The sequence below is a fragment of the Bombina bombina genome, chromosome 6 (assembly GCF_027579735.1).
Source record: "Bombina bombina isolate aBomBom1 chromosome 6, aBomBom1.pri, whole genome shotgun sequence".
In the NCBI taxonomy this organism is placed as follows: domain Eukaryota; kingdom Metazoa; phylum Chordata; class Amphibia; order Anura; family Bombinatoridae; genus Bombina; species Bombina bombina.
Window position 1 is genome coordinate 426,143,413 of NC_069504.1, and position 14,525 is coordinate 426,157,937.

Below are 14,525 nucleotides of genomic sequence, written 5' to 3' on the forward strand. Positions count from 1 at the left end.
AGACCGTGCCCCAGCCTAATAGACTGGCGTCGGTCGTGACAATGACCCACTCTGGTCTGCGGAAACTCATTCCCTGAGACAGGTGATCCTGAGTCAACCACCAACGGAGTGAGTCTCTGGTTAACTGGTCTACTTGAATCTGGGGAGACAAGTCTGCATAATCCCCATTCCACTGTCTGAGCATGCACAGTTGCAATGGTCTTAGATGAATTTGAGCAAAAGGAACCACGTCCATTGCTGCCACCATTAGACCTATTACTTCCATGCACTGAGCTATGGAAGGCTGAGGAATAGAATGAAGAACTTGACACGCCTTTAGAAGCTTTAATTTTCTGACCTCTGTCAGAAAGATCTTCATTTCTACAGAATCTATTATTGTTCCCAGAAAGGGAACTCTTGTAGACGGGGACAGGGAACTCTTTTCCACGTTCACCTTCCACCCGTGAGACCTGAGAAAGGCTAATACAATGTCTGTATGAGCCTTTGATCTGGAAAGGGACGACGCTTGAATTAGAATGTCGTCTAGGTAAGGTGCCACTGCAATGCCCCACGGTCTTAGAACCGCTAGAAGGGACCCTAGCACCTTTGTGAAGATTCTTGGAGCAGTGGCTAAACCGAATGGAAGAGCCACAAACTGGTAATGCTTGTCCAGAAAGGCGAACCTTAGGAACTGATGATGATCTTTGTGGATAGGAATATGTAGGTACACATCCTTTAAATCCACGGTAGTCATGTATTGACCCTCCTGGATTGTAGGTAAAATAGTTCGAATGGTTTCCATTTTGAACGATGGAACCCTGAGGAATTTGTTTAGAATTTTTAAATCCAGAATTGGTCTGAAAGTTCCCTCTTTTTTGGGAACTACAAACAGGTTTGAGTAAAACCCCTGACCTTGTTCCGTTGTTGGAACTGGGTGTATCACTCCCATCTTTAATAGGTCTCCTACGCAATGTAAGAATGCCTGTCTCTTTATCTGGTCTGAAGATAAGCGAGACATGTGGAACCTTCCCCTTGGGGGAAGTTCCTTGAATTATAGAAGATAACCCTGAGAGACTATTTCTAGTGCCCAGGGATCCGGAACATCTCTTGCCCAAGCCTGAGCAAAGAGAGAAAGTCTGCCCCCTACTAGATCCGGTCCCGGATCGGGGGCTACCCCTTCATGCTGTCTTGGTAGCAGCAGCAGGCTTCTTGGCCTGTTTACCCTTGTTCCAGCATTGCATTGGTTTCCAAGCTGGCTTAGCCTGGGAAGCGTTACCCTCTTGTCTAGAGGCTGCAGAGTTAGGAGACGGTCCGTTCCTGAAGTTACGAAAGGAACGAAAATTGGACTTATTCTTAGCCTTGAAAGGCCTATCCTGTGGGAGGGCATGGCCCTTTCCCCCAGTGATGTCTGAAATAATCTCCTTCAATTCTGGCCCAAAAAGGGTCTTACCTTTGAAAGGAATATTGAGCAATTTTGTCTTGGAAGATACATCCGCCGACCAAGACTTTAGCCAGAGCGCTCTGCGCGCCACAATTGCAAACCCTGAATTTTTCGCCTCTAACCTCGCCAATTGCAAAGCGGCATCTAAAATAAAGGAACTAACTAACTTAAGTGCGTGAATTCTGTCCATGACTTCCTCATATGGAGTCTCTTTATTGAGCAACTTTTCTAGTTCATCAAACCAAAAACACGCCGCCGTAGTGACAGGAATAATGCACGAAATTGGTTGGAGGAGGAAACCTTGCTGAACAAAAATCTTTTTAAGCAAACCCTCCAATTTTTTATCCATAGGATCTTTGAAAGCACAATTGTCCTCAATGGGAATAGTCGTGCGTTTGGCTAGCATAGAAACTGCCCCCTCAACCTTAGGGACTGTTTGCCATGCGTCCTCCCTTGGGTCGACCATGGGGAACATTTTCTTAAATATAGGAGGTGGGACAAAAGGTATGCCTGGCTTCTCCCACTCCTTAGTCACTATGTCTGCCACCCTTTTAGGTATCGGAAAGGCATCAGGGACCTCTAGAAATGTGTCCATTTTGCACAATTTTTCTGGGATGACCAAAGAGTCACAATCATCCAGAGTAGTTAGTACCTCCTTAAGTAAGGCGCGGAGATGCTCTAACTTAAATTTAAACGTCACAACATCAGGTTCTGCCTGTTGAGAAACTCTTCCTGAATCAGAAATTTCTCCCTCCGACAAACCCTCCCTCACTGCCAATTCTGACTGGTGTGAGGGTATGACAGATAAATTATCGTCAGCGCACTCTTGCTCTACTGTATTTGAAACTGAGCAATCACGCTTTCTTTGAAATGCTGGCATTTTGGATAAAATATTAGCTATAGAATTATCCATTACTGCCGTTAATTGTTGCATAGTAACAAGCTAGATGTACTAGGAGTCGCCTGCGCGGGAATAACTGGTATTGACACAGAAGGAGAGGATGGTGAACTACCCCCACTACCTTCATTTGAGGAATCATCTTGGGCAACCTTATTAAATGTGACAGTACTGTCCTTACTTTGTCTGGACGCCATGGCACAATTATCACATACATTTAAAGGGGGGACCACCTTGGCTTCCATACATACAGAACATGTTCTATCTGAAGGTACAGACATGTTAGACAGGCTTATACAGGCTATTAATGCAATAAAACCGTTTTTAAACAAAACCGTTACTGTCTCTTTAAATGTTAAACAGAGCACACTTTATTTCTGCATGTGTGAAAAACTATGAAGGAAATATCCGATCCTTACCAAATTTGCACCCTAGTGTCTTAATGCTTTAAAAGTATTGCACCCCAATTTTCAAGTTTGTAACCCCTTAAATGAGGAAACCGGAGCTGTTTTATCAATTCACAATTTTAAACCCACTACAGTCCCAGCCACAGCGTTTGCTGCGGCTTCACCTGTCCTTGGAGATTATTCGCCACCGAAATAAGCCTTCCAGGAACGTTTTTAATGGCCACCAGACCCTCTCATATGAAGCTGCATGCACTGCATCCAAAAGAAACTGCGCAATTAAGGCGCGAAAATGAGGCTCTGCCTACTATAGTGAAAGGCCCTTCCTGACTGGGAAAGGTGTCTAAACGACTGCCTGGCGCTTAAAAACATTACCAATTATTCTCAAGTTTCAAAAAACACTTCAAAACACATATAAATATCAAATAAAGCAATCGATTTAGCCCACAACAGTGTCAACCAGTATATAGCCCATTAATAAGCCTTCATTCTGTTATGAGTCTAAGAAAAACATAATTTATGAAAGAACTTACCTGATAAATTCATTTCTTTCATATTAGCAAGAGTCCATGAGCTAGTGACGTATGGGATATACATTCCTACCAGGAGGGGCAAAGTTTCCCAAACCTTAAAATGCCTATAAATACACCCCTCACCACACCCACAATTCAGTTTAACGAATAGCCAAGAAGTGGGGTGATACGAAAAAAGTGCGAAAGCATATAAAATAAGGAATTGGAATAATTGTGCTTTATACAAAAAAATCAAAACCACCACAAAAAAGGGCGGGTCTCATGGACTCTTGCTAATATGAAAGAAATGAATTTATCAGGTAAGTTCTTACATAAATTATGTTTTCTTTCATGTAATTAGCAAGAGTCCATGAGCTAGTGACGTATGGGATAATGATTACCCAAGATGTGGATCTTTCCACACAAGAGTCACTAGAGAGGGAGGGATAAAATAAAGACAGCCAATTCCTGCTGAAAATAATCCACACCCAGAATAAAATTTTAATGAAAAAACATAAGCAGAAGATTCAAACTGAAACCACTGCCTGAAGTACGTTTCTACCAAAAACTGCTTCAGAAGAAGAAAACACATCAAAATGGTAGAATTTAGAAAAAGTATGCAAAGAGGACCAAGTTGCTGTTTTGCAAATCTGATCAACCGAAGCTTCATTCTTAAACGCCCAGGAAGTAGAAACTGACCTAGTAGAATGAGCTGTAATCCTTTGAGGCGGAGTGTTACCCGACTCAACATAAGCATGATGAAATAAAGATTTCAACCAAGATGCCAAAGAAATGGCAGAAGCTTTCTGGTCTTTTCTAGAACCGGAAAAGATGACAAATAGACTACAAGTCTTTCGGAAAGACTTAGTAGCTTCAACATAATATTACAAAGCTCTAACAGCATCCAAAGAATGCAATGATTTCTCCTTAGAATTCATAGGATTAGGACATAATGAAGGAACCACAATTTCTCTACTAATGTTGTTAGAATTCACAACCTTAGGTAAAAAATTCAAAAGAAGTTCGCAGCACCGCCTTATCCTGATGCAAAATCAGAAAAGGAGACTCACAAAAAAGAGTAGATAATTCAGAGACTCTTCTGGCAGAAGAGATGGCCAAAAGAAACAAAACTTTCCAAGAAAGTAATATAACGACCAAAGAATGCATGGGTTCAAAAGGAGAAGCTTGAAGAGCCCCCAGAACCAAATTCAAACTCCAAAGAGGAGAAATTGACTTAATGACAGGTTTTATACGAACCAAAGCTTGTACAAAACAATGAATATCAGGAAGATTAGCAATCCTTCTGTGAAAAAGAACAGAAAGAGCAGAGATTTGTCTTTCAAGAAACTTGCGGACAAACCTTTATCTAAACCATCCTGAAGAAATATAAGTCTTCCAGACTCTATAATATATCTCTCTAGATACAGATTTACGAGCCTGTCACATAGTATCAATCACAGAGTCAGAGAAACCTCTTTGACCAAGAATCAAGCGTTCAAACTCCACACCTTAAAATTAAGGTTTTGAGATCCTGATGGAAAAAAGAACCTTGAGACAGAAAGACTGGTCTTAACGGAAGAGTCCACAGCTGGCAAGAGGCCATCCGGACAAGATCCGCATACCAAAACCTGTGAGGCCATGCTGGAGCTACCAGCAGGACAAACGAGCATCCCTTTAGAATATTAGAGAATACCCTTGGAAGAAGAACTAGAGGCGGAAAGATATAGGCAGGATGACACTTGTAAGGAAGAGATAATGCATCCACTGCCTCCGCCCGAGGATCCCTGGATCCGGACAGATACCAGGGAAGTTTCTTGTTTAGATGAGAAGCCATCAGATCTATTTCTGAGAGTTCCCACATTTGAACAATCTGAGGAAATACCTCTGGGTCAAGACCATTCGCCCAGGTGCAACGTTTGGCGACTGAGATAATCCGCTTTCCAATTGTCCATACCTGGGATATGAACCGCAGAGATTAGACAGGAGCTGGATTCCGCCCAAACCAAAATTCGAGATACTTCTTTCATAGCCAGAGGACTGTGAGTCCCTCCTTGATGATTGATGTATGCCACAGTTGTGACATTGTCTATCTGAAAACAAATGAACAACTCTCTCTTCAGAAGAGGCCAAGACTGAAGAGCTCTGAAATTGCACGGAGTTCCAAAATATTGATTGGAAATCTCACCTCCTGAGATTCCCAAACCCCTTGTGCCGTCAGATACCCCCACACAGCTCCCCAACCTGTAAGACTTGCATCTGTTGAGATTATAGTCCAGGTCGGAAGAACAAAGAAGCCCCCTGAACTAAACGATGGTGATCTGCCCACCATGTCAGAGAGTGTCGTATAATCGGTTTAAAGATATTAATTGAGATATCTTTGAGTAATCCCTGCACCATTGGTTCAGCATACAGAGCTGAAGAGGTCGCATGTGAAAACGAGCAAAGGAGATCGCATCTCATGCGGCAGTCCTAAGACCTAAAATTTCCATGCATAAGGCTACCAAAGGGAATGATTGTGACTGAAGGTTTTGACAAGCTGATATCAATGTTAAACTTCTCTTGTCTGACAAGGACAGAGTCATAGACACTGAATCTATTCTAGAAACCTAAAAAGGTTACACTTGTCTGAGGAATCAATGAACTGATTGGTAAATTGATCCTCCAACCATGAACTTGAAGAAACAACACAAGTCGATTCGTATGAGATTCTTCGAAAATGAGAAGACTGAGCAAGTACCCAGATATTGTCCAATAAGGAAATACCAAAAAACCCTGTTCTCTGATTACAGAAAGAAGGGCACCGAGAACCTTTGAAAAAAATTCTTGGAACTGAGGCTAGGCCAAACGGTAGAGCCACAAAACTGGTAATGCTTGTCTAAAAAGAGAATCTCAGACACTAAAAGTGATCTGGATGAATCGGAATATGTAGATACACATCCTGTAAATCTATTGTAGACATATAATGCCCTTGCTAAACAAAAGGCAGGACAGTCCTACAGTAACCATCTTGAATGTTGGTATCCTTACATAACGATTCAATATTGATAGATCCGGAACTGGTCTGAAGGAATTGACCTTCTTTGGTACAATGAAGAGATAAAATAAAACCCCAGCCCCTGTTCCAGAACTGGAACTGGCATAATTACTCCAGCCAACTCTAGATCTGAAACATATTTCAGAAATGCTGAGCCTTTGCTGTGTTAACTGGGACACGGGAAAGAAAAAAATCTCTTAGCAGGAGGCCTTAACTGAAGCCAAATCTGTACCTTTCTGAAACAATGTTCTGAAACCAGAAATTGAGAACGGAATTGATCAAAATTTCTTTGAAGAAAACGTAATCTGCCCCATACCAGCTGAGCTGGAATAAGGTCCGCACCTTCATGGGTACTTAGGAGCTGGCTATAGGTTTTCTAAAAGGCTTGGATATATTCCAAACTGGAAATAGTTTCCAAACTGATACCGCTCCTGAGAATGAAGGATCAGGCTTTTGTTCCTTATTGTGAGGAAAGGAACGAAATGATTATTAGACCTAAATTTACCTTAGATTTTTTATCCTTTGGAAAAAAAGTTCCCTTCCTTCCAGAAACAGTTGAAATAATAATTTATTACCCTGGAAAGAAAGGGAAATCAAAGTTGACTTAGAAGACATATCAGTATTCCAAGTTTAATCCATAAAGCTTTTCTAGCTAAAATAGCTAGAGACATATACCTGACATCAACTCTAATGATATCAAAAGATGGTATCACCAATAAAATTATTAGCATGTTATAGAATAATAATAATGCTAAAAAATTATGATCTGTTACTTGTTGCGCTAAAGCTTCTAACCAAAAAGTTGAAGCTGCAGCAACATCCGCTAAAAATATAGCAAGTCTAAGAAGATTACGTGAACATAAGTAAGCTTTTCTTAGAAAGGATTCAATTTTCCTATCTAAAGGATCCTTAAATGAATTACTATCTGCCGTAGGAATAGTAGCACATTTAGCAGGAGTAGAGACAGCCCCATAACCTTAGGGATTTTGTCCCAAAAAAACTCTAATCTGTCAGATGGCACAGGATATAATTGCTTAAACGTTTAGAAGGAGTAAAAGAATTACCCAAATTATTCCATTCCCTGGAAATTACTTCAGAAATAGCATCAGGGAGATTAAACACTTCTGGAATAACTACAGGAGATTTAAAAACCTTATTTAAACGTTTAGATTTAGAATCAAGAGGACCAGAATCCTCTATTTCTAATGCAATTAAAACTTCTTTAAATAAAGAACGAATAAATTCCATCTTGAACAAATACAAAGATTTATCAGCATCAACCTCTGAGACAGAAACCTCTGAACCAGAAGAACCATTATCAGTATCAGAATGATGATGTTCATTTAAAAATTCATCTGAAAAAAGAGAAGTTTTAAAAGACTTTTATGTAAACTAGAAGGAGAAATAACAGACATAGCCTTCTTAATGGATTTAAAAAATAAAATCTCTTATGTTTATCAGGAACACTCTGAAAATTAGATGTTGACGGAACAGCAACAGGTAATGTAACAGTACTAAAGGAAATTTTATCTGCATTAATAAGTTTGTCATGACATGCAATACAAACAACAGCTGGAGAAACAGATACCAAAAATTATAGCAGATACACTTAGCTTGGTAGCTCCAGCAGTAGACAGCGATTTTCCTGTAGTATCTTCTGACTCAGATGCAACGTGAGACATCTTGCAATATGTAAGAGAAAAAACAACATATAAAGCAAAATTGATCAAATTCCTTAAATGACAGTTTCAGGAATGGGAAAAAATGCCAAAGAACAAGCTTCTAGCAACCAGAAGCACTGAAAAAATAAGACTTAAATAATGTGGAGACAAAAGCGACGCCCTTATTTTTTATCGCCAAATAAGACGCCCACATTATTTGGCGCCTAAATGCTTTTGGCGCCAAAAATGACGCCACATCCGGAACGCCGACATTTTTGGCGCAAAATAACATCAAAAAATGACGCAACTTCCGGCGACACGTATGACGCCGGAAACGGAAAAGAATTTTTGCGCCAAAAAAGTCCGCGCCAAGAATGACGCAATAAAATGAAGCATTTTCAGCCCCCGCGAGCCTAACAGCCCACAGGAAAAAAAGAGTCAAATTGAAGGTAAGAAAAAATGATTAATTCAAATGCATTATCCCAAATATGAAACTGACTGTCTGAAAAATAAGGAAAGTTGAACATTCTGAGTCAAGGCAAATAAATGTTTGAATACATATATTTAGAACTTTATAAACAAAGTGCCCAACCATAGCTTAGAGTGTCACAGAAAATAAGATTTACTTACCCCAGGACACTCATCTACATGTTTGTAGAAAGCCAAACCAGTACTGAAACGAGAATCAGCAGAGGTAATGGTATATATAAGAGTATATCGTCGATCTGAAAAGGGAGGTAAGAGATGAATCTCTACGACCGATAACAGAGAACCTATGAAATAGATCCCGTAGAAGGAGATCACTGCATTCAAATAGGCAATACTCTCCTCACATCCCTCTGACATTCACTGCACGCTGAGAGGAAAACCGGGCTCCAACTTGCTGCGGAGCGCATATCAACGTAGAATCTAGCACAAACTTACTTCACCACCTCCATCGGAGGCAAAGTTTGTAAAAACTGAATTGTGGGTGTGGTGAGGGGTGTATTTATAGGCATTTTAAGGTTTGGGAAACTTTGCCCCTCCTGGTAGGAATGTATATCCCATACGTCACTAGCTCATGGACTCTTGCTAATTACATGAAAGAAATGGCTTACCGATCCCAAAGAGGGAAAATGACAGTCTTCTAGCATTATAAAATCTTGTTAGAAAATGGACCAGTCATACCTTGAGCAGAAAAGTCTGCCAACTGTTCCCCCCAACTGAAGTTCTCTGGGCTCAACAGTCCTGCGTGGGAACAGCAATTGATTTTAGTTACTGCTGCTAAAATCATACTCCTCTTTTAAACATAACTCTTCATCCTTTTCTGTTTTAGAGTAAATAGTACAAACCGGCACTATTTTAAAATAACAAACTCTTGATAGAAGAATAAAAAACTACAACTAACACCACATACTCCTCACCATCTCCGTGGAGATGCTACTTGTTCAGAGCGGCAAAGAGAATGACTGGGGGGCGGAGCCAGAGGAGGGGCTATATGGGCAGCTTTTGCTATGCTCTTTGCCATTTCCTGTTGGGGAAGAGAATATTCCCACAAGTAAGGATGACGCCGTGGACCGGACACACCAATGTTGGAGAAATCTAGAACAAACTTCACCACCTCCATAGGAGGCAAAGTTTGTAAAACTGAATTGTGGGTGTGGTGAGGGGTGTATTTATAGGCATTTTGAGGTTTGGGAAACTTTGCCCCTCCTGGTAGGAATGTATATCCCATACGTCACTAGCTCATAGACTCTTGCCAATTACATGAAAGAAATTGCATACTCTATCTGAATCACAAAAGAAAAAAATTGGGTTCAGAGTCCCTTTAAACTCTCTATATAGTAATATTTAGCATAGGTGTGTGAATAATACCTCTGAGAATCATGTATCTAGATTTGAAACATTGTGATTGGTTTCTATAATATCAAGCAGTCAGATACAAACAATATCTTTTATAGCCGGCTATTAATAAATTCAGAAATAACGCTGTAAGAAGAAGACCTGTTAATATGTGGGATGTCAGATTGCGAGATTAAAGCTATCTAGCTAATACTCTATCTGTAATTATAAAGTCCTTGCTTGCACAGTTAACTTTAGCACAGCTGTTCAGTGTAATAGATTCCGTCTGCTTAAACTCCTTCTATAGCGGGGGCTAGATTAACGTTTAACTGACTTGTTTCACTATCATAGATAACATCTAATCTCAGAATATAACACACATTTACAAGCTATTTGCAAAAATTATTGCAATCAACAATTATCATATTGAGTAAGCGGTTAAAAAAAAGAGAGTATGAACTCTCTGAAGCCAGACCCCTGACACGTGTTTCGCTCACACTTCCTCAGAGGGGTTACTCTGATTATTATTCACACACCTATGCTATATATTGATATCTAGAGAGATTAAGCAGAGTCTATTACACTGAACAGCTGTGCTAAAGTTAACTGTGCAAGCAAGGACTTTATAATTACAGATAGAGTATTAACTAGATAGCTTTAATCTCATCATCTGACATCCCACATATTAACAGGTCCTCTTGTTACAGCGTTATTTTGGAATTTATTAATAGCCGGCTACAAAAGATAATGTGTGTATCTGACTGATTGATATTATACAAACCAATTACAATGTTTCACATCTAGATACATGATTCTCAGGAGGTATTATTCACACAGCTATGCTAAATATTAATATCTAGAGTTTAAGGATTTTTAAACGTGTATGATTGAATAGTTAAACCAATAAAGATAAAAGTATGAATGGTTAAAAAATCGTTTCTGTATTTTTCAGTGAGAATTTTTCCTATATGATAGTAGGGGTAAAGCACTCTTTTTGCTATCAGACTGAAATCACTTGCCAGGGGCCATGTATTCAGACAGTGTGTGGAGGGGGTTAGTAGCCGTGTTTTTTATTTATTGATTAGGGTTACTGAAATCCCCATTTCATTCCCGGGTTGGAATTTTGTAGGAGTGTACTATGTGCTCCGTGTACCCTTTATTGCTCTAACCAGAACACAGACTTGTATACTTTTCTCTACATGACGGCGGTAAAGGTCTCATCGCTCCAGCGTGTTCTTTGTGCCGAATGGGAGGCAGAGGTTTTCTTTAAGATTTCTCTGAAGATAAACAGAAAAAAGAGCAGTCAGGTGGCAGGTATTTGCAGAGGCATGCTCCTCTGAAGATCGCGGTAACTTGCTTCATGGACTCCAGTATCAGGAGGGGATAAGACTCTTACACGAGTATAGGGCTATATTATGTGTGCTATACAGATCCCAGCATAACACTCACAGCGGTCCCTGCAGGGCTTGTACATTCCTCTGTATACTAGATTGTACATATACAGCATATACAGTATGCGCAGGCAAGCTAACCGCAGCTAATTTATTGTGGTGCAGCTGATCTTCCCCCTAGTGAGAGCAGACAACCTGCTTAGGGAGACGCTGCAGATAAAGCAGAGGAATGTACAAGCCCTGCAGGGACCGCTGTGAGCGTTATGCTGGGATCTGTATATCACACATACTATAGGCCTATACCGCACTGGTGTAAGAGTCTTAACCACTCCTGATATCTGAGTCCAAAAGAAAACCTCTGCCTCCGATTCGGCACAAAAAACACGCTGGAGCGATGTGACCGGTACCGCCGTCATGTAGAGAAAAGTATACAAGTCTGTGTTCTGGTTAGAGCAATAAATGGTACACGGAGCACATAGCACACCCCTACAAAATTCCAACCTGGGAATGAAATGGGGGATTTCAGTAGCCCTAATCAATAAATAGAAAACACGGCAGTTAACCCCCTCCATACACTGTCTGAATACATGGCTCCTGGCAAGTGATTTCAGTCTGATAGATGTAGGAGGGAGCCTTTTATTATCCCTTTGAATCACACATAGCGCTCACAGCTGTCCCTGCAGGGCTTGCACTAGCTAGGGAGTGTGGGTAAAATACTTGCTCTGTAGTCTAGTCGTAATATGGGCGTATTCTTATGTAGTGACAGCACTTCAAACTTTCTCATCATTTTTAGAAGGCTTTAGCAGCAAAATTGATAATACATGTCAATGACAAACTTTATCTTCTTTGTATGCTTAATTTAAATAGCCCATATTTTTTGGGGTGTATAATGTCCGTTTAACACTGTACTGAACATGTTTAACTTATAATATTGCAACCACACTGTAGTAAACCTGTTCTATATTAATGATGTTAAAAACATGTTTATTTAAATCACAAAAAAAGACTTCACATACATATCATAGCATTTTACATATATAATACATATACATAAGACAGTGTATACACATGTACAATATACCCGGCATTTTCTTGTTTCCCTACTGAATTGTAAAAAAAGGGGGTTGAGTTTCGGATGACATATGTAAATTGTAATTAATAACGGTATCATTTGCATTACATCTTCAATGCAGGTGGCAATGCTGTCAGTGTCAGAGAAGCAGCACCTCCCACAGAGAAGTATAGTAAAGCGCCTCTTGGTGAGACTGTCTTCAAACACCGATTTCACAGTAAATCTCGATCGCAAGACTGATACCTTTTTAAAATATTGTCATAATCACAATGCTTTTTACATCAGGCCTTTAGAGAGAACAATGGAAATCTAGTGGTGCTTTACCAAAAAAAAGATTATAATATTAAACGTAATCATTTTAAATGGGTACAAGAACATCCATATGTGTTCATTAGAAGGCTAAAGACCCCATCCCACGTGCAACTATAAAGATTTTTATTTATTTATTTTTAAATTGAAAAAAGCATGTGAAAATAGCAGCAGCATCTTATGTCTTAGCAAATAAAATTATTGCATATCTGAAGATATAAAACTCACAGCATTATTCAAAAACACTGTCAATTTTATATGTTCCGATATGTGATAAAAGCTATAAAAACATTTCAAAGACAGCAAGAAAAGATTAAGCAGTGAGTGTGTAAATTACTTGCAAAAACAAAAAATGACTGTACCGGCATTCTCTCCGGCAATGCTACTGTATGGAGGAGGAGCATCTGTTCCAGGCTGGGAATCTTCTCCAGGTTCCTCTTCATTCTGTAGCTAAAGAGAAAAATACAAATAAAAATACAAATAAATAAAACTCTTAAAGAGAAATTAAACTCAAAATTTAATTCCCAATAAAATGGTTTACGTAATTAGCATTGCAATATAGGTATATACACATTATTTTGTATGTTTTTTTGCTGTAAAATACCTCAGAAAACAAAGTTTGTTCTGCCCCAATCATAAGGTGAGTAGCAATGTTAATTAGTACAAATACAAATCTGGCCAATCTATATACAGTATAGAGATAGATATATCCCTTTTCTGTTTCAACACCGTAAAGTGACAGTCAACATTCAAATTGATGTTACATAATTCTGGACTATGTGCAGAATTATGTAACATTAACTTAGCGACACCTGCAAAAGAAAAAAGGATTTTAAAGATTAAACCCTCAAACCCGTACTTACCTTACCTTCGTCGCCAGCCTCTTCTGCTTCCTTCAACAGCGCGTCACAGGCGCTCTGTCTAATCACAGTGCAATCGGTCACATCCCTTTGAACTACATGTAGCGCGATCCTGTGCTAGGTAAAGCAGCCGACAGCTACATCTGATGCGCTGTGATTAGACAGTGTGCCTGTGACGCAGTATTGAAGAGAACAGAAGAGGCTGGTGAGGAAGGTAAGGTAACAAATAACTATAAATGTATATAAGCATATTGTTATACATATATATTTATAGAGAAAACACAGTTCCCCATTTTTTTTTCTAACACCCCACACACACACACACACGCACATTTTAACCCCTAAAAACAGCTTTGTGCAGTTATGTAAAAAAATAAAATAAAGATGCTACATTTTTTTAATATAAAAAAAGAACATTACACTTAGGTTTGGGGGCAATTGGGGCACATTTTGAAAATTAAAGGGATAGAAAGGTCAAAAATGAAATGTGCAAGGGTGTATTTAAAGGGACAGTCAAGTCCAAAATAAACTTTCATGATTCAAATAGGCCGGTAATTTTAAACAACTTTCCATTTTACTTTGATCACCAATTTTGCTTTGTTCTCTTGGTATTCGTAGTTTAAAGCTAAACCTAGGAGGTTCATATGCTAATTTCTTAGACCTTAAAGGCCGCCTCTAATCTAAATGCATTTTGACAGTTTTTCACCACTAGAGGGAGTTAGCTCATGTGTTTCATATAGATAACATTGAGCTCATGCACGTGAATTTACCGAGGAGTAAGCACTGATTGGCTAAAATGCAAGGCTGTCAAAAGAACTGAAATAAGGAGCAGTCGGCAGAGGCTTAGATACAAGGTAATTACAGAGGTAAAACATGTATTATTATAACTGTATTGGTTATGCAAAACTGGGGAATGTGTAATTAAGGGATTATCTATCTTTTAAAACAACAAAAATTCTGGTGTTGACTGTCCCTTTAAGTCTGAAATAAAAAAAAATTTGCACTATACCATTAGCAAAGATGCTTCTAATAAAAGTTATTACTGTTTTTCTGAGGCATACGCACTAGTATGACAAAAATGATGTCTTTATAAGCAATACATACTACTGCCAGGTACCCAAGGAGGCATGGTGTTAGAATACT

At 39.3% G+C, this 14,525-nt stretch overlaps 1 protein-coding gene across 2 annotated transcripts in view; it reads right to left on the bottom strand.

Annotated features, from left to right (window-relative positions):
* NDFIP1 (Nedd4 family interacting protein 1) overlaps positions 1-14,525 on the bottom strand; it is a 199,384-nt gene that overhangs the window by 79,578 nt on the left and 105,281 nt on the right. For both annotated transcript variants that reach the window (XM_053717164.1, XM_053717165.1), the window contains exon 2: positions 12,885-12,972. In XM_053717164.1, coding sequence (XP_053573139.1) covers positions 12,885-12,972 — 88 coding nt within the window. The remainder of the gene's footprint in view (positions 1-12,884; positions 12,973-14,525) is intronic.